At 42.7% G+C, this 27,505-nt stretch overlaps 1 protein-coding gene across 1 annotated transcript in view; it reads left to right on the top strand.

Annotated features, from left to right (window-relative positions):
- Positions 1 to 27,505, top strand: part of grin2da (glutamate receptor, ionotropic, N-methyl D-aspartate 2D, a) — a gene marked incomplete at its 3' end in the record, with an annotated part of 143,125 nt that overhangs the window by 45,684 nt on the left and 69,936 nt on the right. Inside the window, exon 6 of the mRNA XM_084562579.1 lies at positions 19,565 to 19,679. Within this exon, the coding sequence (XP_084418705.1) occupies positions 19,565 to 19,679 (115 nt within the window). The remainder of the gene's footprint in view (positions 1 to 19,564; positions 19,680 to 27,505) is intronic.

Here is a 27,505-nt window from a genome sequence, read left to right as displayed (position 1 = left end):
CTAAAGTGGAAACACGCTACTACCAAGCGGACCAATCACAGCTCTTGAGGTCTGCATCACCACGCCACATTGTGTTGTTGCATTTCTGGGAAGGTGCGCGTCAGGCTACAGTGTTATGGTCTGCGTAGGATTTGGACTGTCGCCGTAGCTACAAAACCACCAATAGTACCCGTAAAATATTTTTAAAGATGGTTTCTTTAATTTTAGGTAGTTGATGCTGATGTATGCTCAAGTGTCCATTTTTCTGAGACGTTTGTAAAGATGTGTCGTCCATGTTTACTACAGTCTATGGTTGCAAGTTTTTGCATCATGGAGGTTTTCCAGATGAAGTAGAAGAACTTTATTGGCTGTCACAGGTGGTAAAAACAAAGCTGAATGTCTGATAGGATTGCGAGCATGAGATTCCACAATGTTGTGACTGGATTGCCTGGATACATCACTACTGTAGCAATGACAGGGTTTTCATCGCCCTTTTCTATTTTGACATGATTTCCTTCCATCTCCGTGTTTCTCCATCCCTACATTTGTCCCCGTGGACGGATGAACGGGAATGGACGGTGGTGTATTCAGAAAATACTGCGTCCGCCCGCCGCTGCTTGGATCGAGTCCAGCCACAGCCATGTAAGGCTTCAACAAAAAGGAAAAAAAAACAAACACATGTAATGCCAAGCTGCACACATCGCCATGACAACCCCGCTGGGACAAGACAGAGATGGAGGGAAAGATGGAGGGAAAGATGGGCAGAAAGACGATTGAGATTGATGGACTTGGATTTGAGATGGCGAGGCAGTAGAGAGTTGATGATTCAAAGAGGAGGGAAGAGAATGAAAAGAAGGAAGAGGAGAAAGGAGACGGGGAAATAATGAGTACAGAAACAGAGAGGAGAGGAAGGAGGAAGAAATAGACAAAAATAATTTGAGATGGAGAGTATCAAAGAACGCGAGTGTTTCCATTGATACGTTGCCTATTTTCATCCTGTTCGGAAAAAAGCCAAACACTTTTTGCTTTTTGCTACAGAGGAATCAAAGCCCCGGCCGCATGAATAATTTCTTATTTGTCAGCAGTATTTTTTATTTATTTATTTATTTTAACCCCATCTCCTCTAAGCATGAAATAATTATTCTGCTACAGATCACAGGCCGAGGGCATATTCCTCTCAGACGATATCTCTGCTGTTATTTTTTATTATTTCTATTCTATTCTCTTCTCTTATACTTTCTTCTTTTAACGAGCGCGCAGCCTCCTCTCTGCACTGAACTAGACAGCCTTGAAAGCAACAGACTTTTTCACTGAATTGAACAGAGCGACTCACCCTATAGACCAGGGTGGATCAGGGTTTTTGTTACCGGTAAATGGACACACTCTTACTTAGGTAACTGTTGTTTAAGGTCAGGGTTTAGAAAGTTTGCAATGACTCAAGACAAAGTACGGGCAACACTCCAGATATTGCTGCAAGATTGTGTATTCATTGTCAAACATGTGTCCTATATGTGCACCAGTAAGGCATAACATTATGACCACCTTTCTAATATTGTGTAGGACTCATCAGAGAATGGACATGGGCCTTCTGAGGGTGTCCTGTGGTGTCTGGTAACAGAATGTTGTTAGTGGGGGGGCTTTGAGGGGAGGGGCGTCTGTGGATCATCCCACAGATACTTGATCAGTTTGGGATCTAGTGAATTTGGAGGCCAGGTCAACACCTTGTGCTGTTCTTCATGTTTTTTTTTAGTTGTTCCTAAAGTGTTTTTGTGTGTGTGTCTGTGTCAGGCTGCATCCTGCTGGGGATGGCTGCTGCCATCAAGGAGTGTCATTGCTATGGGGTGGGGGTGCCTGGTCTGGTCTAGGTGGGTGCTACATGTCTAAGTAACATCCACACCAATGAATGCCAGGTCCAGAAGTTTCCCAGCACAACATTGAACTGTCACAAGATGGTTTAAATGTTATTTACCTGTCAGTGGTCATAATGTTGTGGCTGATGGGCGTATGTTTGTCTTACTTTCCATGAGACATGCCTGTGGCAATCTGCTCTTTGTCCAGCGATCAGTGCTCGATATGCTCAACTGACGAGATCAGCAATATAAAACAGACTTTACACCAAAATCATGCAGAGCAACGTTAGCCACCAGGGATGTCCCGATCAAGTTTTGGCCGATCTCGTCCTCCTTGCCTTCTCCTGGAGTTGGTCTCCTGTAGCTTCCTAAAGTCTTTCCTTGTCTTCCTTGTCTTCTCCTAGAGTCGACTGGATTCAGTCCAATAAATCTTTCAGTCAAAGTTAATGTAGTGTGGAGAGGGTAGCTGGTACCTTGTGTTCTCTACTCCACAAATGTTCTGGTCATCCAACGCTGCCATAAACTCCCTAACCCTCTCTGGACGCTGTCTACAGGGAAACTTGTCCTTTCAACGCAGCGTTCAGTGTTTGTTGTTGTTGTTTGGGTGCAGCCTTTTATCCTGAGTGGACTGATTTTATTGAATGACTATCAACTACCACCATCTCACCAAACATCTACATTGGACAATTTCTCTCTGACCGACGTAAACTACTTCCACACAGTTTAATCACGTGGTTTTGCTTCTTCATCTTCTTTGGTTTTTGGGCAGCTTTGACACTAGCAAACAAAAGCCTAAGAAGACATTTTCTCACGGACGTGGTTTTGTTTTATTGCAGACCTAAAATAAATATCTACAAAGATCAGGCTTGGCTTCAGCTGATGCTTTTAAAAATGCTTAGATCTGCCCCAGTCCCCAGTGTCATTCATAACGGTCTAACCTAAAAGAATTTCCTTTTTTTTTTATTATTATTATTAATCACGGCTGTTATTTTGGTCTGCCGTGACTCAGAACGACGGCCGAGTAAAGGTCGAAGCTCACCGACCTTTTAATTAATCAGCGCTGACCACATACTGCTCTTACTCCCGCCACCGCACCCTTGTTTTAATCAGCGCTCGCTCGTCTGTGCTGTTGTCACACACTGGTCACATCAGCGTGGCGTCAGATTAACTGTCACAGGTCTGTTTTCCCCACATCCAACATTCTGACTTATCTCAGGTCCTTTAATTAACCCGTTAAGACCTGATTTTAGAATGTGTTTGTTCTTCCGTTACATCCCGTGGTGGCACAAGGGACCAACAACCAACAAATTAAAAAATAAATAAATAAAAAAGACAGGGTAGAAGGAAAACTGAAATAGATTTATCTTACAATAAATTAACTGAAAAAATCTTTATACGTATACTGTGGCGAGGGATGGAACTATGCGGTTGTGCCAAATAAATGAAAGGGTAACACTTTATCATAACGGAACACTATGAAGCATTTATAAAGCGTCACTCCTTCATTAATAGACGTTGATAAGCAGTTTATAAATGGAGCTATAAAGTCTTTCATTTATAAGTATCTCCATAACGTGTTTAATAGTGGTGTTTCTGTGGTTTAATAATGATTAGTTCATCATTTATAAATTCAATGTTGAAGTATTTATAGAACTAATAGTGACGAAGTGCCTTAATAAATGGTTTATAAGTGAATGAATAAATTAAAAACCTAAGGTAACTAAGTGTTTACTAATGCTTCATAGCGTGCAGTTATTATAAAGTGTTCCTTTTTTTTTTCCAGATTTCCAACACCCTGAATTAGTTTTTTAAGAAATAAAGTGCAATTTCAGCTCATTGCTGCCATCTGATTTAATTTCTGCTTAATTCTGGGTCTCACTGTGTTACTAAAGGCTCATTTAGACGCTGTAACCTACGTACGTAGCCTACACTGGTGTGAGCCATTTATACTTGTGTGCTCGTCAGATGGTCTCGCTCTGTAACAACTCCACCCAAACACTAGTCGGCGCTGTGTCTTTTTAGCCAGTCGGATTAATTTTTGTTTCTACTTCCTGCTTCACTTTCAACAATGGTGACTGAAACTTTCGAGTCGTACAAATGTTTGCATCTCTGAACCTCCTCAGTTAACCTTTCCTCCGTGTGTTCCATCTTTATTGATCCAAAACAATCAACGGAGATGGAAAAGCAGCTAGAAATACTAAAGAGGAAACACGCTACTACCAAGCGGACCAATCACAGCTCTTGTTGTCTGCGTTGCCGTGATGTGTAGTTACATTTCTAGGGAGGTGCACATCAGGCTACGGTGTTAGGATCTACGTAAGTTCTGCGTATGCACTGCTGCAGTGTTAAATTGACACAGAAGCATAAACTGCCTATTAGTCTAACTAAACCAGTGCAACCCCCTAGTGGACAAATTATCAATAGCAGTTAATTAGTTTTATTAGTTTTTGCACTTTGCAAACTCATCCTGAGGGGCCACATGTGACCCTCAGGCAGGATAACAGCAAGGAAGCAGCAGAGAGTGAATCCTCCCAGCTGGGGCCCTTTGCATGAGGGCCCCGGGCAATGATTGGTCAGCCTGGGGTCGAATCAGCCAATTAGCAGGCTCTACCAGAAGTCACAGATGGAAATCAATTGGGCAATCAACTCTAAACACGTTGGGTCTGCCTGACACGTAACATTTCCTTTACACTATGATGTGCAGTAGTCAGGTTGTGCATGAGGCTGCATTCAAACACCACTCAGGTTTTATGATAATTATGTCAAAAGTCACGTTTGTAATGAATTGATTAAGTAAAAACTTCATGATGTCCTCCAATCAAAGTCTTCCAAGTCCATCTGTATAACCACACTTAGGCCGCTGGATCGAGTGACGTCTCAGAGATGTGCATCAGGCCACTCACTAGCTGATCCAAGTAAAGACTACATCACATGGATTTATTTCTATAGGCTTCTAGGTTTTGCCTCAAGCGAAGCTGAGGGGCGCACAAATCGTTCGTTGGCGGCCTTTTTAAGATGCAGCGATCCGCGCTACTACAGGCTGACAGTCTTCCTGACGTCTCGCTGTGAATCCTCTCTAATGATTTATGAATACTAAAAAGCCACATACAGGCCGGTGGAATCACACATCACAGATTCTCTTCTTCGTCTGCTTCACCGCAGAATCTATGAGTCACAGAGGAGTCATGATAGCCTTTACCTCTCCGTCAGGCCGCCCCCCTCCCTCTGGTGTTCATGGTCACAAGCCTTTCATTTGTGGCGTGTGATTCAGCCCGAGGCCTTTTTCTCTTTCTCCCGTGCGCTACCACCACTACAGAGTGCGTGTGTGTGTGTGTGTGTGTGCACAATGGCGTGGAATACAAACATTACTCTCCACAGCGCGGGAGCAGAGACAGCTCTGGCGGTGCGCTCGGTTCCAGAGGACGGGACTCGGGGGCCCACAGCGGCTCTGGAAAGTGATGAACTATGAATCATCTCAGTCGATACGAGAAGAGTGAGAGGGGTCGAGAGAGAGAGAGAGAGAGAGAGAGAGAGAGAGAGAGAGCCGGAGGAAGGAGGGGAGGGGGAAGAGGGAACGATGCCGATGCGAAAACCCCATTGAGGATTTGCCGCAGAGAGCTGGGATTCATTTATTTATTCATCCATCCGTCTATTTGTTTAACTCCCCAACAGGGCGGCGTTCTTGTAAATGATGGAGTAGAAATGGAATTGGGGAAAATTAAAAAAAAAAAAAATGGAAGCTTAATCTGCTGCATCATGAAAACACACACACACACACACACACAGAGTAAGACGGTGTGTTGTGCATTAATTTAACATTCATTACAGCTACTAGTATTACAAAATGCCATGGAGCATCAGCGCAATAACTGGTCAACTAAAATATTCAACTTAATCAAATTACACACGGCCCGGAAAGCAAAGACCTGACCTATGGTACAGAGATATAGCCATAAAAACTCCCCACAAACAAAACAAGACACCTTAAAGATGCAGTTTATTCAATTTTAGAAACTGAAAACAAGTGTTGCATCACCTAGTAGACCTCACCCTCAGGTGCAGAGGTGGTGCTGTAAACCTTTGATAATCTTGATGTTGCTGGTTTCTCTCTGGTTGTTGGAATAAATCAATCCTCTCTGAGCATGTCTGCTCCACGTGGGGTAAACATCAGGTTGAGGAGTTTCCAGGAGAGACATAAACATGGAGGTAGAAAAACAAGATGAACCAAGATGGAATCTGTGTGGACAGAGATGATGGAGACGTTGGAGATGTGGAGACATCTTGGTTGTCCTTCGTTCTCATCTTTGAACAGAGCCTGAATCCATGTGGACAGCAACGTGGAGACATCTCGGCCGCCTAAACCCATTTGTTGTAAATAGCTCCTTCTAAATGACTCCATATATACACAACAGAAGCAGGAGTTTGCCTTTATTTCTGACTCACGTTGGCAATTGGTTGGCAATGTTTGTCTTTCTCAAATTTCAAACCTGTTTGCATGAAATTCAAAACAAAAACACATGAACATCCTCACCACACTGCAGTCAGAATTAGAATTAGGTCTGTCAGTAGATTAAATTGTTTAATCGCGATTAATCGTATGATTTCCATAGTTAACATGCTTAGATCTGCTCTAAATGTACCTTGAAATGTTGATATTTTTCAAGTTTGTATCACTCCTATCGATATGTCTGCTGCTCAGAAAGCTCCCTGCTCAGTTCATGATTCATTTCAGACTTTGAAGCTGGACCTGCTGTTCAAAAGACCCCAAAAGACCCCATTTCTGCTTCGTTTGTTCCTGGTTCTTTTCTTCTGTTGCTTCCTTTGGGATTTTTACCAGTTTTGGTGATACAGGCCGTATCACTGTAAAATGATTTAGTATGATGACTGCTTTAAACAGCATCTCTTCTGCTTGAATCATTTCCTGTTTTAAACTACAGCCACAATAACTGAATGTGCATGAATTAATCATGTGCCAAGAAGAAATTGCATTAAATTAATTAATTTGCGTTAACAACTTAATATAACATTTTCCTAAACCTGAAAACTAACTTTTGGAGACGTGCCCAAACTCTTTTTGGTTATACTGTTTACATGCTGCAGTCATTTACATCTGTTCTGGCTTTTAGACACAGTCAAGCTCTTTCTCTGTTTGCTATGTTATATTCACGGTCAAATATTACTATTCAGATCAATTCGAATTGTCCTTTCTTTCTAATTTTTTTCCTTAGCAGCAGGTTGTTCTTTACAGTATATACCATAAGACGGTATAAGGATTAGAATAGTAGAGCTCCCCCTGGTGGCTGGCTGCAGAGTAGGCCATAGGCTCCGCCCCTTTCGTGGTAGTGGGTGGGACTTGGGCCAAACTAAAACACTAAAATATACGTCAATTTTTATTTATTTTTCTTTCAAGGATGGTTTCTGTCATTTTAGGTGGGTTTATGTTAATGTTCAAGTGTCATTTCTTTTTGGGTTAGTTTTAGTTACTTATTTGACGCTACAGGATGTGACATAATGGCGACCACCAGTTGCCATGCCAACTGCTCCGTAAAGTGGTCCGACCGTGAGGGTTGTACAGAAAATTTCTTAAATAATTACAGTGTATAATCCAACATTTCCTTGTAACTGGTGGAGGTAGAACAGAGCGTAGTACTAATAAAATGAAAACATGAGTGAGTCTGGAGGAAGTGTGGGCGGGGCATCTATATTGATAGCTTAAGTGGCTCCACTCTTGGACCATATTGATCAGATTCTGGCTCCAAAGTCGCAAGATGGCTCTACCTGTATCACTGTGAAAAAAGCGTCAGTTTGGCCTATGAAAGGAAGTGGAGACGCATTGTCCATGTTTATATACAGTCTATGCTTATGATGGTAACATGAGGGGTTCTCTTTGCTCGGGTAGAACGTCTGTGATCTCTTTACAGAGCTGTCTTCTCCCAGTCCTTTATTTATCCAAGTTCTTTTTTTTTTCTTTCTTCATGAAAGTATATTCAGTAACATGTAACATCAACGGTCCAGATAAATCAGAGAGCTGCAGATAAGAGGATGGAAAGATGAAGCGAGATGACAAATCCCCCCACCCCCTCCATCACCCCCATCTCTCGCAATCTTTATGCATCTCACACACTCGTTCTCTTGCTCTCTTTTTTTTTTTTTTTACTCTTGAAGAGGTTGCCATGGTTACAAAGAAAGCTTCCCCGCAACAGCTGGGAAAGAGGCTGAATGTTTCCACTGATTCACACACACACACACCAGGAAGCTGTGGTGCTTATTAGGGCTGGACTGTAAACCATTAGTTCTCACTACAGATCACACACTGACACACGGCTTTTCCAGTTTCTTTTTTATCCAAAGTCTAAAGACCATGTTTCTTTCTTACATTCTGTCATTTTTTGTGAAAAATAATTCACGCATTTAATAATTTTTGTTGATTACGGCGGCTTTTTGTGGAACATTTTACTTTGTGGATGCAGTTTGTAGCCAGAACATCTAACACTTGTTTGATGGATTTAAATTTAAAATTCATAGACACATAAAGTCCAGCAAATGCATGAACATGATTATTTCAGTGGTGCTTGCATTGTTGCATCATGGCTGTATTTGTTTAGATACGTTTCTCTGCTTCTATTTATTCTGCAAGTTTTATCAGCTCAGTGTAGAAATTAATAATATAAGCTCAGTTAGTTTCATTTTGAAACCAAAGATAAACTGAGCGAACGATCCAGGGTCGATTCGTCGCTTTCACCTCATGCCGGCGGCGGAATCTGCTTTTCTCGTTTCGGTGGTGAAATTTGAAGTATCTGCAGTCATGACGGCTCCACTCGCTCCCGGTTGCCAGGCTGAGGTGGTGTTCGGTGTGATTGGTCAGGAGAAAAACACAACAGAGAGGAGAGCAGGCCAATGGCTGAGCTTTGAGCTAAAGGTAACAGGCTTATCACCAAGTGAGGAATCATGCACCGCGCTGAGGCCAGAGAGCGACTGACCAATCAGCAGACGTGAAACACAGAGCTGTTCAATGTCAGATCATCAGGAGATCGCCTGAAGCTCGCTAACTCGGCATTAATTATTTTATTATTATATTTAAGTCAAAAGAACCAAAAGAATTTTCAGTCTGTGTCTTCCATTGAAGCAGACAGAAGACAGAAAAACAAAAACTCAAATGTTCGGTGACTGTCCAGATTCTCTTAAACGAGAGTATATGATCTGTAATATATGAACACATACTTCTATGTCGGGCTGCTGCAGAGTGGTCTCCGGAAATCTAAACTTTAAAATGAGCCTGTGGATTCATGCACGCTCAAAATAAAGTGTGCAATTATCACAACGTGGCTTTTCTCAATCACGCTGTCAGATAGAAGGGCTGTGGTAGCACTGCAGCTATGAAATGACTAAGATCAGGTAAAAATATTGTTTTTTGACATTTTAGTTAATGCGTGGTAAGAGTCTGGAAACTGGTCAGAGAAAATGTCGTGGCTGAAACAGCTCGAAGCGAGAAAGGCCTTTCTTTGTGGGTTGTCTCCAGGTTCCTGCCACAGTTCGCAGACATGTTGAGTTGACTGGTGATTCTAGACTGGACATGCAGTGGGTGTATATGTGAGTGTGAACGGTTGATTGTGACTGTGGCGACCTGTCCAGGGTGAACCCTCCCCCACCTCTCGCTCAGTGCAAGCTGGGATCTAAAAACCAGACCAACAGAGGGTTTGTTCTGGCATGGATTTGACATTAACTGTAACTTTTGAAATTGGCATCTATTCCTAATTTGTCCTCTGCGGTCGGGCTGTTTTAGTCAGAGTTGCCGACATAAACCAACACTAATGGGAAAATTAATAATATAAGCTCAGTTAATTTCAGAAATTTCAGACCTCCCACTAGGAAAAGTGCTCTGGAAGCCGGAAGTCCTACTGGCGTAGTCGGGGCAAATCGATCTACCTCGACTTCACAACATAATTTACGAGACTATAAATTGCATTTATCTGTTTTTTTTTGGTCATACTAGATATCATCATATTACACAACATGGCTTTTGCGTGAGGATATGTCGCTGTAATCTCTCTGTATAAAGTTATTAGATGAAGTGTAGCCTGAAAAAAACAAAACAAAGAATGAGTCTGACAAATAGAGAGGAGGTTTGTTGAGCGTCTACCGCCAGCTTTCAGCACAGAGAGAAGTATATCACCTGTTGTTGGTGGATAAACCTCGATTTCGATCATTGTAAGTAACTTCAGAAACAAAAACAAATATTATCTTATCGCGGTCGGCCATGTTTGTTGTTTATGTTCAACTTCGTTCTCCTGGAACACTTTGAGGTCACGTCTAGTTCACTGCAGGCAGGATAAATCTGACATCCCAGCTTTCTAGACCGCAGCATAAGACCCAGAACCAAACCAATGTGCAGAAATAACACTTATTATTCTTAATACGTTTCTGGTTGTTCATAAAATCTTTTGTAAAAGGGTAGAGAATTAAATGCAGCCATTTTCATGATGAACTTGTTCTTCTTTGCACTAAAACAAAGGGGAATTTATGAGTTATTATGTTATTATGCTCCTGGTCCGGCCCCCTTAAGATCAAATTGGGCTTTAAGTGAGCACCTGAACTAAAATGGCTTTGACACCCCTGCTCTACAGGATAAGCTGTTTTAGGTAATGGATGTAATGTTGTAGATGCAGATAGTTAGGGTGCAATCTTCCAAAGTGAATGTGATCATACTGAATAAGATCAAGGAAATCTGGAAGATTAAATTAAAATAATCGACATGAAGAAGAGATTCTCTAGCCACGCGATGCTTCCAGCTGAATGTGATCGGATTGACGGGAGAGAAAAGTATCCTAGTATTTGATTTATGATAAATAAATTCTTATAGTATCACCGGCTTCATGCACAGACTCTTATATATTCTATTATAAAATAAAAAGAGTTGTAAATTACTCACATATATACAGATACTACATAGTTTTTGGAAGACTTTAGGAAGACTTTGTCATTCAGCCTCTTCTAGGAAAATGTTTGGAAAATGAATATATTTCCTGCAGCTTCAAGTTTAAGTAAATTTTTAAAAGCTCACGTTAATCTGGAAGTTTTGAAGTTTAAAAGTTGATGGAGACACAATGAGACCATTACACTTTAAATGTAAAAACCTCAACAAGATGTGCCTCACACATAGACTGTTTATAAATCTGGACAATACGTCTCCACTTCCTGTCATTGGCCAAACTAGTACTATTTTCCCGGGAATATGGGCGGTGCCATCTTGCGTCTGATCACCACGATATCTGTGCCCCGCCCACACTACCTCCAAGGTCTCTCGCATTTTCATTTAATTAATACTACGCTCTGCTCTACCTCCACCAGTAACAAGGAAATGTCGGATTATACACTGTACTTATTTATTTAATTATATTTTTCCCAACTCTCACGATTCCACCGGATGGCTTGACAGAACAGTTGGCATGGCAACTTGTATTCATGATGTCACATCCTGTTTCTATAGCGTCAAATAACTAACTAAAACGAAACTTATCAGAAACTGACACTTGAACATTCATCAGCATTATATTAACTACCTAAAATGACAGAAGCTATACTTGGTTGACGTGTATTTTAGTGTTTTAGTTTGGCCCAAACCCCGCCCACTAACATGGAGGGGGTGGAGCTTATGACATATACTGCAGCCAGCCACCAGGGGGAGCTCTACTTGCTTTGGCTTGCTTTATCCTGTCTGTGACTTCACCAGATTGAATCACCACATGTCCGACCACCTCAGGATTTCCATATATTTGAGACTAGATTATCTCTACAGCTCTGTGATCTGGAATAGAAGGAGGTCTGGGTGAACTTAATTCCTGCAAATGAAAAGGTGGATTAGCCTGAGTTTTACCCTGAAACATTAATTTATCAAACCTGATCAATCTATATTTTTTCTTCACCTCATTCTTTATGTCTCTTTATTCCTTCTTCCCTTATAGCTCCCTAGATACCTTTTTTTTCTTCTCCCTTGCTCTCCCAGTCTGTAAAGTAATAAAACACTAGTCCTAATTCCACGGGGAACTTTTCTCCCCCTGCTGTTTGATGCACAGTTGTCACGTGTCTCAGTAATAGATTCATTGATTAAATCAGGCCCCATCTCGGCTCGGGCTCTTGTGAAGGTATAATACAGACGGAGAGCTCTCTGCATCTCCCACTGAGGCACTCTCAGCCTCCTGCTTTGAGCTCTCAATCATTCCTCCTCTGCCCCCTCCGCCTTCACACGACTCCACCTCCTCTGGTTACGAGTTAGATTTAACGTTGTAACTTGTGGCATTTTCTCTGGAATGAATGCCAATGGTATGGCTGTGCTTTATTGATGCAGTAGTGAAAATAGTTATTTGCCCTTCGTGCGGTACTGGAAGCAGTGACTGTCTCAAAAGTTGTGGGTGGGAAATGCATTTTTTCACACCGCAGCGTTTTGCAATAAGTGGCAATAAGATTAGATTAGATTTAAATGTATTGTCATTGCACAGAGTACAGGTGCATACACAACCAAATGCAGTTTGGCATTCAACCAGAAATGCAAATAGCAGTGAGTGCAAAATAAACAGGCTTCAAGTTATGACTATTCTACTGGCTATGGTTATTTTATAAGCATTTTACAGTGGTGGAATATAATAGTGTAATAATAATATATAGACAGGGACATTTGTAGACAAGATATATTACAATGAGGATGTAGTAGGTAGAACATCAAGGGCAGACATTGGGCTTTAGGAATATATATAGTTAAATGAGTATGATTTTTATAGTATTATATACAGACAGACATATACACCGATCAGGCATAACATTATGACCACCTTCCTACTATTGTCTAGGTCTCCCTTGTGGTGACTCATCAGCGAATGGACATGGGCATGTGTGTGCCTGTGTCAGGCTGCATCCTGCTGGGGATGGCTGCTGCCATCAAGGAGTGTCATTGCTTTGGGGTGGGGGTGCCTGGTCTGGTCTAGGTGGGTGCTACATGTCTAAGTAACATCCACACCAATGAATGCCAGGTCCAGAAGTTTCCCAGCAGAACATTGAACTGTCACAAGATGGTTTAAATGTTATTCACTTCTCCTGTCAGTGGTCATAATGTTGTGGCAGATCGGTGTAGATAGTATGCTCTGTTCTATCTCAGCCAGTTACACTGCAGTTATACATGTTTTTCCTACTCTTACAGAGCGGTTGTCAGTGGCAACTGTCAATCATCATGATGTCACATCCTGTTTCTAAAGACGTGTATTTTAGTGTGTCCCATTAACTAACATGGAGGGGGCGGAGCTTATGACCTATACTGCAGCCAGACACCAAGGGGAGCTACATGCTTTGGCATTTCTTTTGAGGAGCTGTCATGGCATCCACTATTTATACAGTCTATGCATTTTGAGTGAATGTGTCCCAGAGTCTGAGAATCTCAGGACAAAGATGTTTTTTCTTTAGTCTCCTCAAGAAGAAGAGACTCTGGTGGGCCAGTGAACTAGTTTATGAAGCAGCATTTAGATATATTTCATACTGTGTTCTGTTAGATGAAGCCTCACAGTTAATCGTTGCATTACCATTAACAACTGGATGACTCAAAATTTCCTCAAACTCAACCAAGATAAGACTGAAGCTATTCTCATTTTCACCCCTAACATTCTAAAAAAACTTGAACATCTGCAGCTATCTATCCCCGGCTATTTCACTACAACCTCTGCTGAAGTTAGGAATCTGGGCGTAATCCTTGATCCTACTCTCTCATTTGAGTCACATATCAAAAGCATCACCAGGGTGTCTTTCTTCCACCTCAAAAGCATCTCCAAACTCCGACCCTCCCTTAACGCATCTACAGCAGAAACCCTCATACATGCCTTCATCACATCTAGGCTCGACTACTGCAATGCTCTACTTTGCGACATCCCGGCTAAAACCCTAAACAGGCTGCAGTATGTCCAAAACTCCGCTGCAAGGCTACTCACCCGCACCAGGTCCTGGGATCACATTACTCCCATCCTCCAGCACCTGCATTGGCTTCCTGTCCACTACCGCATTCAATACAAAATCCTTCTCTTAGTCTACAAATCCCTACACAATCTGGCCCCATTTTACCTATCAGATCTCCTTACCCCATACTTGCAATCCCGCACCCTCCGCTCTACAGACGCATGTCTTTTAACAGTCCCCACAACGCGTCTTCGCTCCATGGGTGACAGGGCCTTCAGTGTGGCAGGTCCTAAACTGTGGAATGACCTGCCACTCGTGATGCGCCAAAATACATGTATGTCCACTTTTAAAACTCAATTAAAAACATATCTTTTTAGCTTAGCTTACCCGTCAGCCCCCTGATCTCTACTTACACCGCCTCTTTTATTTTATTTTATTTTCCCTGTTTTTATCTGTCCTCGCTTTGTGCTCAGTGTACTGTTGTGTGTGTCTGGGGGTGTTTTTGTGTCTGGGGGTGTTTTGTGTTTTGTGTTCCTTGCCTATACCTACTTTGTACAGTGTCCTTGGGTACCTTGAAAGGCGCTTCTTTAAATAAAATGTATTATTATTATTATTATTATTATTACTGACGAATGATCTAAAAAGAGGAGAGCTTGGTCTGATATGATCGAAAACTATCCCAGTACTTTTTTTTAATCATGGATTTAAGGTTATTTCTTTTAAATTTTATACAAGCAGCTTCAAAATGTTATCCAACACTGATTATAGAAGACCGGGGAGGACATATAGGCGCCCACTGTTGTATAGTCCATCATTAAACTTTTACCATGACTTACCCAGATAAAGTTGGGTGAGGGTGTTTTTTAATTCCAACTCTTCCAGGAAAGTTCTTTGGAAAAATGACTGCGGTTCTTGTAGCTGAACGGTTCGTTCAGTACGTGCAGAGAAAGAGCTGGGTGGTTAGCCTGAGACGTGGTAGCCTATTTAAAGACTCTGAAAGAAATGTAAGAACAACGTTCTAGGGACCCGTAGAAGCTGCTGGACTGACCGACCGACTGACGGACGGATGCAACAGAGAACAAAACAACTTTTAATCAACAACTTTGAGTTTCTGAACTTTTGAGGCTTCCCTGAAATAAACCTCATTCCGTTTAAAGCCCGCTGCTTCCCGCTGCAAAGCCAGTGTTATTGCTTTTGTCTGAGACGCGGCGACTTCAATCTCTGATGCATTCATGTGACAAGAAAATCTAGCAGGGAGCAGAAACTCTGCGTTTATGGACGGGCGTCTGTGACTTTAGCGAAGCAGCTGGGTTTGTTATGCACCATGTAGAGAGGTGTTATGTGTCTGGGCTGTTGATAATAACTGTAGCACGGATTTAATTTGATTTACATATGAGGGTAAACCCTCTTTATCATGCACATGTGTCTGTGGGATTTCTTTTTATGTGCACACAGCAGCTGTTTGACTGTGTCTGCAGCGTAGCAGCCTTTCTCGCTCCCTGTCCACATCTTTGGACCTCCTCTGTTGCATTCTTTTTTATTTCCCCCTCCGTCTCTCTCGCTGTCACTTTCTCTTATTCTTTCTCGGTTTTGGGGGGATTTTCTCTACCTCTCTTGTCACTGTCACCTCTGGTTCTCTGCGCTGCAACTGTACGTCCTGCAAGAGAATTTAAGATGGTGAGGAAAGTAAAATGCATGGAATGAGAGTAAATAATGACGGATAGAAGAGGTGGGTGTAGCCCACACTGGCAGCGCCCCACAGGCTGTAGACTGGCAGTGGAGACTCTGGGTCTGGAGGGAGACTCTTTCTTTGGGGTAAGACCAGGTGAAACAGGAATGCTGAAGTCCTCAGGTTCCTCCAGAGATGTCAGGCTACATCTGCAGCACGTTAGAGGCCTCCTCTCACAAAACATCCCGCCAGAACGCAGAACACACACTCCCTCCAGTCCTGCAGCACATACGTACGTGAGTGGCTTTTTGTCAGAGTGCCCTCAGAGATTGCAGGGTGTTTGATGATACATCTGCAGCCGGCGTGCTGGAGTTTTATTCCAGCCGCGAGCCGTCGTGATTACGCGGTGATGCTGCTGTGATATTAAAGCCGCCGCGGTGTTTATATCGGCGCGCTGCTTTGCCACCAAACGCTCTGTGGATGTTCTGATTACACGCCGGCGTAGGAATGTATATTAACACGACCTGAAAGCGATTCAGGTAGCGGCCTCACATCCTCTCAGCTCTCCTTTTAGTGATCTGTTTGTATGTTGTTTTTCTCTGGAACGCAAGCTCCAATTTCACCGTCTGTTCCACCTCTGACGTTCAGCCGGATCACATTGTTTGTTTGTGACGACGAGTCTGTGCGTTGTTTCCTCTGTTTCCCTATCGCGAATCATCAGCGGTGAAGCCTCACATACGCCACTGCAGGACCATATTAGCATACTGTGAGAGGAAACAAATCACTTCCTCGCTAACAAATATGTGAGCTGACAGATTCCTTTACGTTTAAAGTGGTCGACGGAGACTCCAAGTTCCACCTATAGGAACTGGGAGGTGCATTTCTCATTCCGTCTACTCCTCGCTGCATTTGATATATGACTTAAAGTCACTAGTGACTAGAGGAAGAGTGTGAGCGTTGTGTGCTTATAAATGAGCCCCGCTTGTGATGCTAAATGGAATATTTCGTTTTAGTGTTTGCAAAGAAGCACTGACGCCTCAAAGCAAGAAGGTTCTGGTTCCGGCTTCCTCCCACCGTCCAACGTTCATTGGTGATTCTAAATTGGCCGTAGGTGTGAGTGTGAATGGTTGTCTGTCTCTCTGAGTTAGCCCTGTGATAGACTGGAGACCTGTCCAGGGTGGATCCCTGCTCTCACCCCAATGACAGCTGAGATAGGCTCCAGCCCCCCCCCCCCCCCCCCCCCCCCCCCGAAGACCCTCCAGAGGACCAGCGGTTACAGAAAATGAATGAATGAATGAATGTTTGCAAAGAGCCAATTTCAACTCTATGAATGTCTTTAAGGAGACGCTATTCAGCATAATTCACTTTTAAATTATTCATTGGGTTTATGCAAAGAACAAGGTGGAACAAGGGCAAGTAGACTTGTAGAGTTTCTTGAAGACGTTACGTCCATGTCTTAACTTCTAAAACACTGGTGAGGAGTTTAAATAGGAGCATCGGAGTTCTTCAGATACTCACCTGTAGTTGGTCCAAACTGTTTTGATCCCATTTCCAGTGAATGGTTTCTCCCGTCAAGAGAGTCCAGTCTCAAGGTCTGAAACCTCTTGGAGACAGATGTTGAGACTGAACAGAGGACGTGGACTGAGATAGAATCTGTCATCAAATTCCAGTTGGACGAGGACGTCTTCCTTTACTCCACTTTCAAACCGTCTGTCTTCCCTGGCTAATACTGTATGTGGACGTTTTTTCCTGCTCTTACAGAGCGGTTGTCAGTGGCAACTGTCAATCATCATGATGTCACATCCTGTTTCTATAGACGTGTATTTTAGTGTTTTAGTTTGTCCCATTAACTAACATGGAGGGGGAGGTGCTTATGACCTATACTGCAGCCAGACACCAGGGGGAGCTCTACATGCTTTGGCATTTCTTTTGAGGAGCCGTCATGGCGTCCACTTTTTATACAGTCTATGCATTTTGAGTGACTGTGTCCCAGAGTCTGAGAATCTCAGGACAAAGAGTCTCCTCAAGAAGAAGAGACTCTGGTGGGCCAGTGAACTAGTTTTAATCTTTACATTGCTGACGAATGATCTAAAAAGAGGAGAGCTTGGTCGGATATGATCGAAAACTATCCCTGTACTTTTTTTAAATCATGGATTTAAGGTTATTTCTTTTAAATTTTATACAAGCACCTTCAAAATGTTATCCAACACTGATTATAGAAGACCGGGGAGGACATATAGGCGCCCACTGTTGTATAGTCCATCATTAAACTTTTACATTTGCCATGACTTACAAATTCCAGTTGGACGTGGACGTCTTCCTTTACTCCACTTTCAAATCATTTGTCTTCTCTGGCTAATATGAACTGAAAGGTTCTGTTTAGCTCTAGAGTCAGCCCTCTCTGTCCAGTTCTTCCTCTGAAATCCATTTAACTCTGATGTAGTTTAAACGTGTTGACTGTGAACGACTTACAGAACATCAACGATTACATGTTCTCCACCTGATGAGTGTACAGTATGAGTTGTGCTCTTGTCTTTCCTCAGCGTGCCCCCTGCTTGAACTGCTTTCTGCAGTGCGTTGTTCTCTTCTATCTCCAGGTCCGATAGCGGCTGATTGTCGAGGTGTTCTCGGCTGCCTGTGTGTTTGTGAGCATGCAGGGTGGTTTCATTAGACGTCTTTGATGTGCTTTTTTTCTGAGTGCTTTTAAGGTAGATGTTTCATTAAAAAACATCAAAGGTGCAGCTCTCTCCTTCTCCCATTCTCCCCCGCGCTATCTCTGATTCGCACCGACGCTCCTCGCCTTTGTCTCTCCCGGTATTAAAAGTGCGCTCAAGTATTTGTCCTCCAGTGTTTACTTTCTTTTCAGCTTTATTTTTCACCTTTTATTTTTCTTCTCTGCAAGCCTCTCGCTGGTGCTTGCTCCAAGAGTGAAGAGTGGTGAAGACGGGGAAAGATTTTAGTGAATCCTGAGCTTTATCTCATCTCCCCCCTCCTCCCGCGCCTCGCCTCACCTCGTCTTTGTTTCTCCCACCTCATGGTCTCTGCACCTCGATGATGTGATTTCATCTCATATCAACAGAAATGTGTTTAGCCTTCTGTTTGTGGCCTGCAGTGAAGGTCTCCACTCTACCTCCTTTACTTCACTGAACCTTTCTCTTTCACAGATTTTCTTGCTACGAGGGTAGAACTTAGCTTTGCGTCTTGTACTTTTTAAGAATGGTGTCGCATGCTTCGTGTATATTAAAAGTATTACGGTCGTGCGTTAAGGTTAGGGTGCACTCTTAATCTGTTGAAGCACGATCGTGTTTCTGATGCCGTTCATTAAAAGTGGACTTTACCTGCAGCTTCAGTTTGTCTAAGTACATGGATCAAATATAGTATAAAGCTGTTAATGGAGCTGATGTGACAAAGTTGATCAGATTTTGAGGGAATTATCAAGAAGTGACAAACCATGCAGGGTCAGTCCTCTGGGGTACGCAGGTTATTGTAGGACATTCATTTGGAATCCACTGTCTTTACAAATGCTCCAGAGATTCAGCTGTACTCTGTAAGCCTGAGCTGTATGGTGTCAGTTTTGAATACCACTGCACCCCGATCAGCCACAACATTATGACCACTGACAGGAGAAGTAAATAACATCGACCATCTTGTGACAGTTCAGTGTTCTGCTGGGAAACTTCTGGACCTGGCATTCATTGGTGTGGATGTTACTTAGACATGTAGCACCCACCTAGACCAGACCAGGCACCCCCACCCCACCTAGACCAGACCAGGCACCCCCACCCCATAGCAATGACACTCCTTGATGGCAGCAGCCATCCCCAGCAGGATGCAGCCACAAAAACACTTTAGGAACAACTAAAAAAAAAACATGAAGAACAGCAACATTGTGTTACCAGACACCACAGGACACCCTCAGAAGGACCATGTCCATTCTCTGATGAGTCACCACAAGGGAGACCTGCACAATATTAGGAAGGTGGTCATAATGTTATGCCTGAACAGATGTGCATTGAAAAAAAAAATGAACGTGTTTGGAAGTAAAATCTTTCTTTCCCGCTTGAGCTCCATCTTGTTGGACTGTACAAACCAAGCTTTTATTTCTCCTCTCTACTCTCTGATCTCTGTGCAGGTACTTCACCAACATATCCATTGGCGGCCGGGACTATTCCTTCAACAGCGACGGCTACCTGTCCAAGCCGCTGCTGGATGTCATCTCCTACACCAACGGGAGAGGCTGGGAGGAGGTCAGTACACAGCCGAGCAAATTGGCACTAATTATCCCAACGCAGCATCTAGACGGGCTAACCACAATTTCACACCCCATCACACATGCTAACTCATCACTGCTCAGTTTCACCTTTTTGCTGTCTCAGTGCCTCCGACTCACCCAGAGATCTCATTAGATCTCCTCCTCCTCCTCCTCCTCCTCCTCCTCCTCCCCACTCTCTCTCCCCTTCTACTCTTGTCCGAGTTTGTCTGCCTTGTTAGCCAGCGCTAACGCACAGTCCAATATCCTCTCCGTCAGGGGCCATGTGCAGCAGTTGTACAGTAATAGCACCAAATCCAAGGTCTGCCCTCCGCGGCCACTTTCAATTCCTCCCGACTCCGTTCGACCTGAGATAACAACCAAACCTTTTTGCTCTATCCCGCTGTGTTCCATTTGCTCTTGACCTTTTTAGGTCTCAATGTGTTTACCTGCAAGTGCAGACCCAAGGCCTTCCTCGGTTTGAGGAAAAACATGTTTGAAATGTGCAAAATAATATTTTGTTATGAGACCATGGCGGATAAGACCCTGGCGGGCCACCGTATTATTGACATTATATGGGAAACACTGTGGTGGTACTTCATCTTCCCGTCAGAGCTGAACTTCCTCCCAAAGGTGCAGCAATTCATCTTGGTTCTATAAGAGAATTATGATGAAGGATTCAGTTTAAAGGGATTTAAGGAGGATTTAAAGAATAAACTCAGTTTAACACAGTTTTGTCAAACGTAATGCTCTTTACGTTTGTGACAGAGTTTGGGTTTTTCCCATTTCAATGTCACAAGAGAAGCTGTTTGGCATGAAGGCAGTTGACTAACTAGTGAGAGGCCTGATCCCAACTCCATCTAACACCAATGTTCTCCATCCTCAACAATAATGAAGTGATGACTCTAGGCTGGTCTGGTGTCTCTGCCTTGGGAACTGATTATGCTACGGCAAAGATCTCCCGGCCCAATCAATCATTTGTTTGGGCTTTATTCAGATTAATTCAAATCAGTTTTTATTTATGTAGTGTCAATATCAACTTCCCCCGGAACTTTGAGCAGAACCCTTCTGCAAGAGGCCGACTGAGTAGAGATGGAAACAGAAGAGAGGAGGCGATGAGAACAGCAGCAGGAACAGTATGATGCACTCATCCGTCATGCATACATAAGAATAAACCTTATAGGAGCATCTGAGCAGGATATTACTGATGTATGGTACGTGACAGATGCATTCAAAGTATTAATTAAGCATAAAGCTCACTGCTTTATGGGGTAAGGAAATTCACGGAGTGAGCACGGACAATAAAAAATACAGCCAATTAAAATACAGTCTTAGAATAAAAGGAACATCACTTCAGTTTAGGGACTGTTTCATAAACTCCCCTGAGCCTTGGCTGGAATGTGATGCACAGATCCCCTCATGCTTTTGATAATAAAATGCACAAGTGACTTTTACGTCTGCATAATGTAATAACTTATTATTGTTTGCTTTTGTGACACTGGAGGAGACGGTGTAAATGTTAAAAAAAACTGAACCAGAGAAAATGCTCTAACTCTAATAAACCCTCCTCTTACTGTATACGTGTGCTCCAAGCCTCATTGATCCAGACGTCGTCTCAGGAGTCCCATCTGCTGAGGCGCCAGTTTGAGTTCAGCTGATGTGACGTTTTTTTGGTCAATTAGTGGCCACAAGTAGTTGGTTTTTATTTGTTGTCCATCAGTAAATCTGCATAAATTAACAAAGACAGAGACCTAATGATGATGAAGAAAGCATCCAAGAGGTTGAAGAATCTGTCATAAAATCTTTTTGCCACCACTCTCTGGTGAATCTTTCATCTGGACCAGCTTCCAAATACCCACCCCCCTCTCTCTTTGTGTTTTTTTTTCCCCCAGTTGTCTACATTCATGTTAAGACAAATTATTCTGACAGCGCTGCATAATATCTCTCCCTCTGGACTTTCTACTAAATCTTGCGTGCCGACAGAGCTTAGACCGAGCGCTGTTGTTTAAAAGGGAGGGGTCTGCAGACTGTTATAAATCATACATCATCTGAAATTGACCCCGGTCTTGTTTTGCAGAAGATAACGAGGCTCAGTGCGAGATTCAGATCAGAGGAAGTATTAAAGTCACTGACGAGGCTTTGTACGAAACCTGACAAATAAGCTGCACGGGGGGGAAAAAACAAAAACACAAAAGCTTCTTGTAATGATTTCTGAACAAGGGGCATTTATTTTTGGAGGGTGTCAGCTATTTAATTCCTGCTTTAAAGTCTTCTGTATTTCACTCTGCCCTCCGTTGGTTTATGAGTTCAGTGCATCCAGGCTGTATTTCTTCCCCGTACAGGAGAGTAAAGACTTACAGCTGTGTGGTGCACGAGGCAGCTACCTGAAGTACTGCTCCATCTGTGGGAATCATAGCACCGTGTTCTGCCTTGTACTTGATTAGAGCTAAATGAAGGATGAGATAGTGATGGAGGAGATGGAGATAGGTTACTGTCTTCTAATCACAGATGAAAATAAAAAAAACTGGTGACAGCAGGGAAATAAGAGTTTCCATTGTACTGCTGATCTCATATATCTGGAGGATTGAATCATGGAGATGTGAAACTGAACACCACCATATACCAGATTTTATAATATTAAACCCAGTGTTAACGATCCCTCTCTGGAAGCTGCTGGAGTCAAACTATGCACGTGATCCGACTCGTAGACACTACGGTGCAACTTAAACTGCAAATTGCAATATTACAAATGAAGAGTGGGCGAAATGTTAATGCCTAACGTTAAAGTTGGTTAGTTATAGTGACAAACCCACGGAGAGGTACAGGCCTGGAAGTCCGCTCGACTTCCCCTGATCTGAAAATGTTCCTGTGGGTCCAAAGAAGTCTTTGTCTTGGGCTAGCGGGGTTTGATAATGTTTTGCAACGCAAAGGGGCAGTACTGATGTGTCCATAAATAATAGACAGTTAATAGAAGACAGACAAATGCCCAAGCGCCTGTAAACCTCTAGTCGGGAAGCTAAACCAACTTGAATGAACGAATTGTGTTTGGCTGCTCCAACAAAAAGACACAGACAAGATGAACTACATAAAATAACAGACTAATAAGAATAAATAAGAACAAATAATCGTGGCGGATAGTTGGTCTGGAGTCACTCCATTGGGAACTGATTATGCTCCAGCAAGGACTGTAGTCAAAATGAAATCCAAATGAAGATCATAGACAAATCAAGTACAGCTGGCTGCAGTATAGGTCATAAGCTCCGCCCCCTCCATGTTAGCGGATGGGACTTGGGCCGAACTAAAACACTAAAATGTGTCATATAAATTTTTTTGAAGGATGGTTTCTGTCATTTTAGGTAGTTAATATAATGTTGATGAATGTTCAAGTGTCAATTTTCTTGGGAAAAAAAATTGTTTTAGTTATTTATTTGATGCTATAGAAACAGGATGTGACATAATGGCGACTACCAGTTCCCCTGCATACCAGTCCGTAAAGCCATCCCGTAGGACCGTGAGAGTTGTAAATGTATGTATAATCCAACATTTTCTTGTAACTGGTGGAGGTAGAGCAGAGCGTAGGATTATTTAAATGAAAATGTGAGTGAGTCTGGAAGAAGTGTGGGCGGGGCATTGATATTGCGGCTCCACTCTCGGACAGTACTGATCAGACTCTGGCTTTAAGCTAGTACACCTCTAGTCAGATATCCCAACTCAGAAAGTTGCCCACCAACCCTGACCTCAAAATCCAAGATGGATACTCCACACATCTACAGTAGTGAAGGTTGTAGTAATATGCTAGCACTTTTGTATATTTGTGTCTCGTTAAATCAGCTGCAGGACTGTCCAACTCCCTGAACATGCTACATGTTGCATGATGTATATTTGTATCTTGGTTGCAGACTTGTTCTGGTAGAATACAGTCAACTTCAGAGGCCTCTCCTCATTCTTCATCATTCTTTTTGTTTCCTGGGACTGAAACTTGACAATATTTGTTTGTTCTCACAAATGCTCTTAATATTATTGTTTTTAAATGTATTAGATCACGATATTCAGTAAAGAAGCCCTTAAAAGAACACCCACATCAAATACCAGATGGACAAATCTAGTGACAGATGGACACAAACACAATTCAAGATGGTGGCTAACACTGGTCTGTGTGTTAGGGTGAATTCTAACAAGATTATCATATCAGCATCATAGATATCAGCAGTTTTCCAATCAATATTTGGGGGATTTTAGTTTCAAAACAACCTGATGACATGACCAAAGGTCCAGGGCAACTAAGCCGTCACAAATTATAAGTGCCTTAGTTTGAAAAAGTAACGTCTTGTAGCAAATTTTAAAGGAAATAAACAAAAACTGTAAAGAAACAGTGGCTGCAGCTGACCGTGTTTGGCGTGACAAACATTAAAGTCCCTCCATAAAGACAGAATGAATCTTTTCTGTGGATATGCAAATTACGACGACTACAGTTTTAATAACGTGGGCTAAACTTTAGTCTATTTTTAGTCTGCCATTTGCAGGGAAACATTTTAATGAGCACAGGCCTTAATCCAAGGTCCCTTCTAGTAAATGTTGTGTGAAAGCTTTGACCTGGGGGATAATGGCCAAACGGGGGGCAGGCAGCTCCCTCAGGGACCAGTAGTTGAGTGTCGTTCACTCAAACCTCAACTGTCTGAACACATAAAGCCATTTTCTGGGTTTATATTTGCTGAATTAACCTTTCCTGAACTGAATTATGAAGTATATTTGCAGAGTGCAGCAGTAAGGCCGCTGGACGAGCCCTGGCTGTATGGATCATAGATAGATCTGGGACTATATTTGTCTTGGTGTCAGAAAACTGACTCTTAAAGATGAATATTTGGTTTTGGCTTCAAGGCATTTTATGATTTTTGTAAGGTCTACCTATCTCCTCCAGGACCTGTGAGAGCTCCAGCTGTCCTAACCTGCTGAGTAGCCAGGAGGTGGTTACAAACAGAAATTCAGTTCAATAAGGAGCTCATGTGGAAGTTAAGAGCAAAATGTGTTGAAGTAAAAAGGGAATGTGATATGAGAGGGTTTTATTTTGTTAGACCCAGATGATGGTGGTAGATAGAGACAGTCTGGATGTCGGCGGGGGTGGAGCAGTTACACTGATGGAGTCTTCAGCTGAGACGTCTTGGATAACAGGAATGAGGATCCCTGAACAAGAGCGGAGAGTGACGTTCAAATTGAAGATGAAGCGATTTTGACATGAAGTGATTTGAGCGTCGAAAGCAGGAGTGACACCAAGAGAATGGATCAGCAGCAATGGCGCAAATTCACCTTAGAGGAATGTAGAGACAGAACAGCTCCATTAGTTCAAACCATATACACACTGCCTGGATTTAACTCAGCAAATGGGTAGGAGCCTCCTATTGGATAATGACTGCATGGGTGATTATTTTTCAGCTGGAAACAAGCTATTTAACCCCAACTGATGCAATGAGTAGCTTCTCATTTCTTAAACAACCATGTCTAAAGACACATCCTGTGGTCGCGGAAAAGATGTCAGTCTGTTTAAGAAGGGTCAAATCATTGTCATGCACCAAGCAGAGAAAACATCTAAGGAGATTGAAGAAACTACTAAAACTGGGTTAAGAACTGTCCAACGCATTATTAAAAACTGGAAGGACAGTGGAGAACCATCAGGGTAAGAAGAGAGGCAGATGAAGTGATGCACCCATCATGCCTAGTGTCTACTGTACAAGCCTGTGGGGGCAGTGCTATGATCTGGGGTTGCTGCAGTTGCTCAGGTCTAGGTTCAGCAACATTATGTGTCCAAAGAATGAGGTCAGCTGACTGAATGACCAGGTTATTCCATCAATGGATTTTTTTCTTCCCTGATGTTCACGGGCATATTCCAAGATGACAATGCCAGGATTCATGGGGCCCAGATTGTGAAAGAGTGGTTCAGGGAGCATGAGACATCATGTTCACACATGGATTGGCCACCACAGAGTCCAGACCTTAACCCCATTGAGAATCTTTGGGATGTGCTGGAGAAGACTTTGTGCAGTGGTCAGACTCTCCCATCATCAATACAAGATCTTGGTGAAAACTGAATGCAACACTGGATGGAAATAAATCTGGTGACATTGGAGAAGATTATTGAAACAATGCCACAGAGAATGAGTGCTGTAATCAAAGCTAAAGGCGGTCCAATGAAGTTTGTGATCCAGCCAGTGTAGAATAACTTGACCTGTGTTTGAGCCGTTCCCTCCACACTAACTCTGGGTGTCCCTAGAACCTGCTGTCTGTCAGCAGCTAGTGGAAGTGAAAGGTGAAATTATTTTATGCATGTATTCATTGATTTTTACTGATTTCCCTGAACTCTTTCAGAGATGCAGAGCTCATAGGGACTCCAGGAGCTTGATTAATCGTTTCACATACATATTCACCGCATGTAAACAGTCAGAGATCAGTGTGATTTAAGCATCTGTTTGTGGTTCACTGAGCACCCGAGGAAATGAACGCTGATCCATTTGATAGATTATAGATTTCACGGGCGTGCTGTCAAAAATGCTTCCATCACAGACTTAAATGTCAGTGATTATTTCCATTCTTCACGGTGATGCTGCTCCTCATTCACGAAGGACACAAACCATATAATTTACCTAAATGTGATGAAAATAATCATGAGTGGAGGAATTTGGGTACAAAAAAATGTGGCTACATTTGCATGGACACTTGTGTGCGATTATTAATCAGAATAAAAATACCTCATGTGACCACCTCAGTCAGAACAGGCTGCAGTGTTGCCAGATTGAATTTTATTTCGCTGGTAAACATAGAGTTGGGCTGGATCAGTTTTTCTAATCTCTTTTTAAGTCTGGTTTGAAACAAAAGCAAAGAGCATTTACTCTTCCTAAGGCTCCTCTTACTGGAGGATTTATACGTTGTGAAGTTACACTAGAATAACCAATATGGGTGGTTTACACCAATCAGCCACAACATTATGACCTGGAGAAGTAAATAACACTGACCGTCTTGTGACAGTTCAATGTTCTGCTGGGAAACTTTTGGACCTGGCATTCATTGGTGTGGATGTTACTTAGACATGTAGCACCCACCTAGACCACACCAGGCACCCCCACCCCATAGCAATGACACTCCTTGATGGCAGCAGCCGTCCTCAGCAGGATGCAGCCTGACACAGACACACACACAAAAACACTTTAGGAACAACTAAAAAAAAAAACATGAAGAACAGCACAAGGTGTTGACCTGGCCTCCAAATTCACTAGATCCCAAACTGATCAAGTATTTGTGGGATGATCCCCCCCCCCCCCCCACTAACACCCTCAGAAGGCCCATGTCCATTCTCTGATGAGTCACCACAAGGGAAACCTACACAATATTGGGAAGGTGGTCATAATGTTATGCCTGATCGGTGTAAGCGTTAAACAAAATATCAGTCTAATATTTTGAGTGGTTTTGTGTGTGTTGGGCCAGTTTTTGACACACTGGCCTGATCAGAAGGAATTTTCAATCAGATGTAGAGGTGGTGGTGAAAACCTTTGATAATCTGATCTCCTGATAACCATGTAAACACTTGATATGTTGGTTTCCCTCTGGCTGTTGGAATAAATCCATTCTCTCTGAGCATATCAGCTCCACGTGAGGTAAACATCAGCTTGAGGAGTTTCCAGGAGGGACAGAAACATGGAGGTAGAAAAACAACCAGTTGTTGAAACAAATGTTTGAAAAGAACACAGCAGGCAGAACCACTTTGCACACGTCAAAAAAGTTCTACTCTGATTGATGCTTTGAGGCATATATCTTATCATATCATTTCAGCTAATA

Source organism: Chelon labrosus (assembly GCF_963514085.1).
Source record: "Chelon labrosus genome assembly, chromosome: 16".
NCBI classification, from domain to species: Eukaryota; Metazoa; Chordata; class Actinopteri; order Mugiliformes; family Mugilidae; genus Chelon; species Chelon labrosus.
The sequence above is the reverse complement of the archived record's forward strand: the minus strand, read 5'-3'. Positions and strand labels throughout refer to the sequence as shown.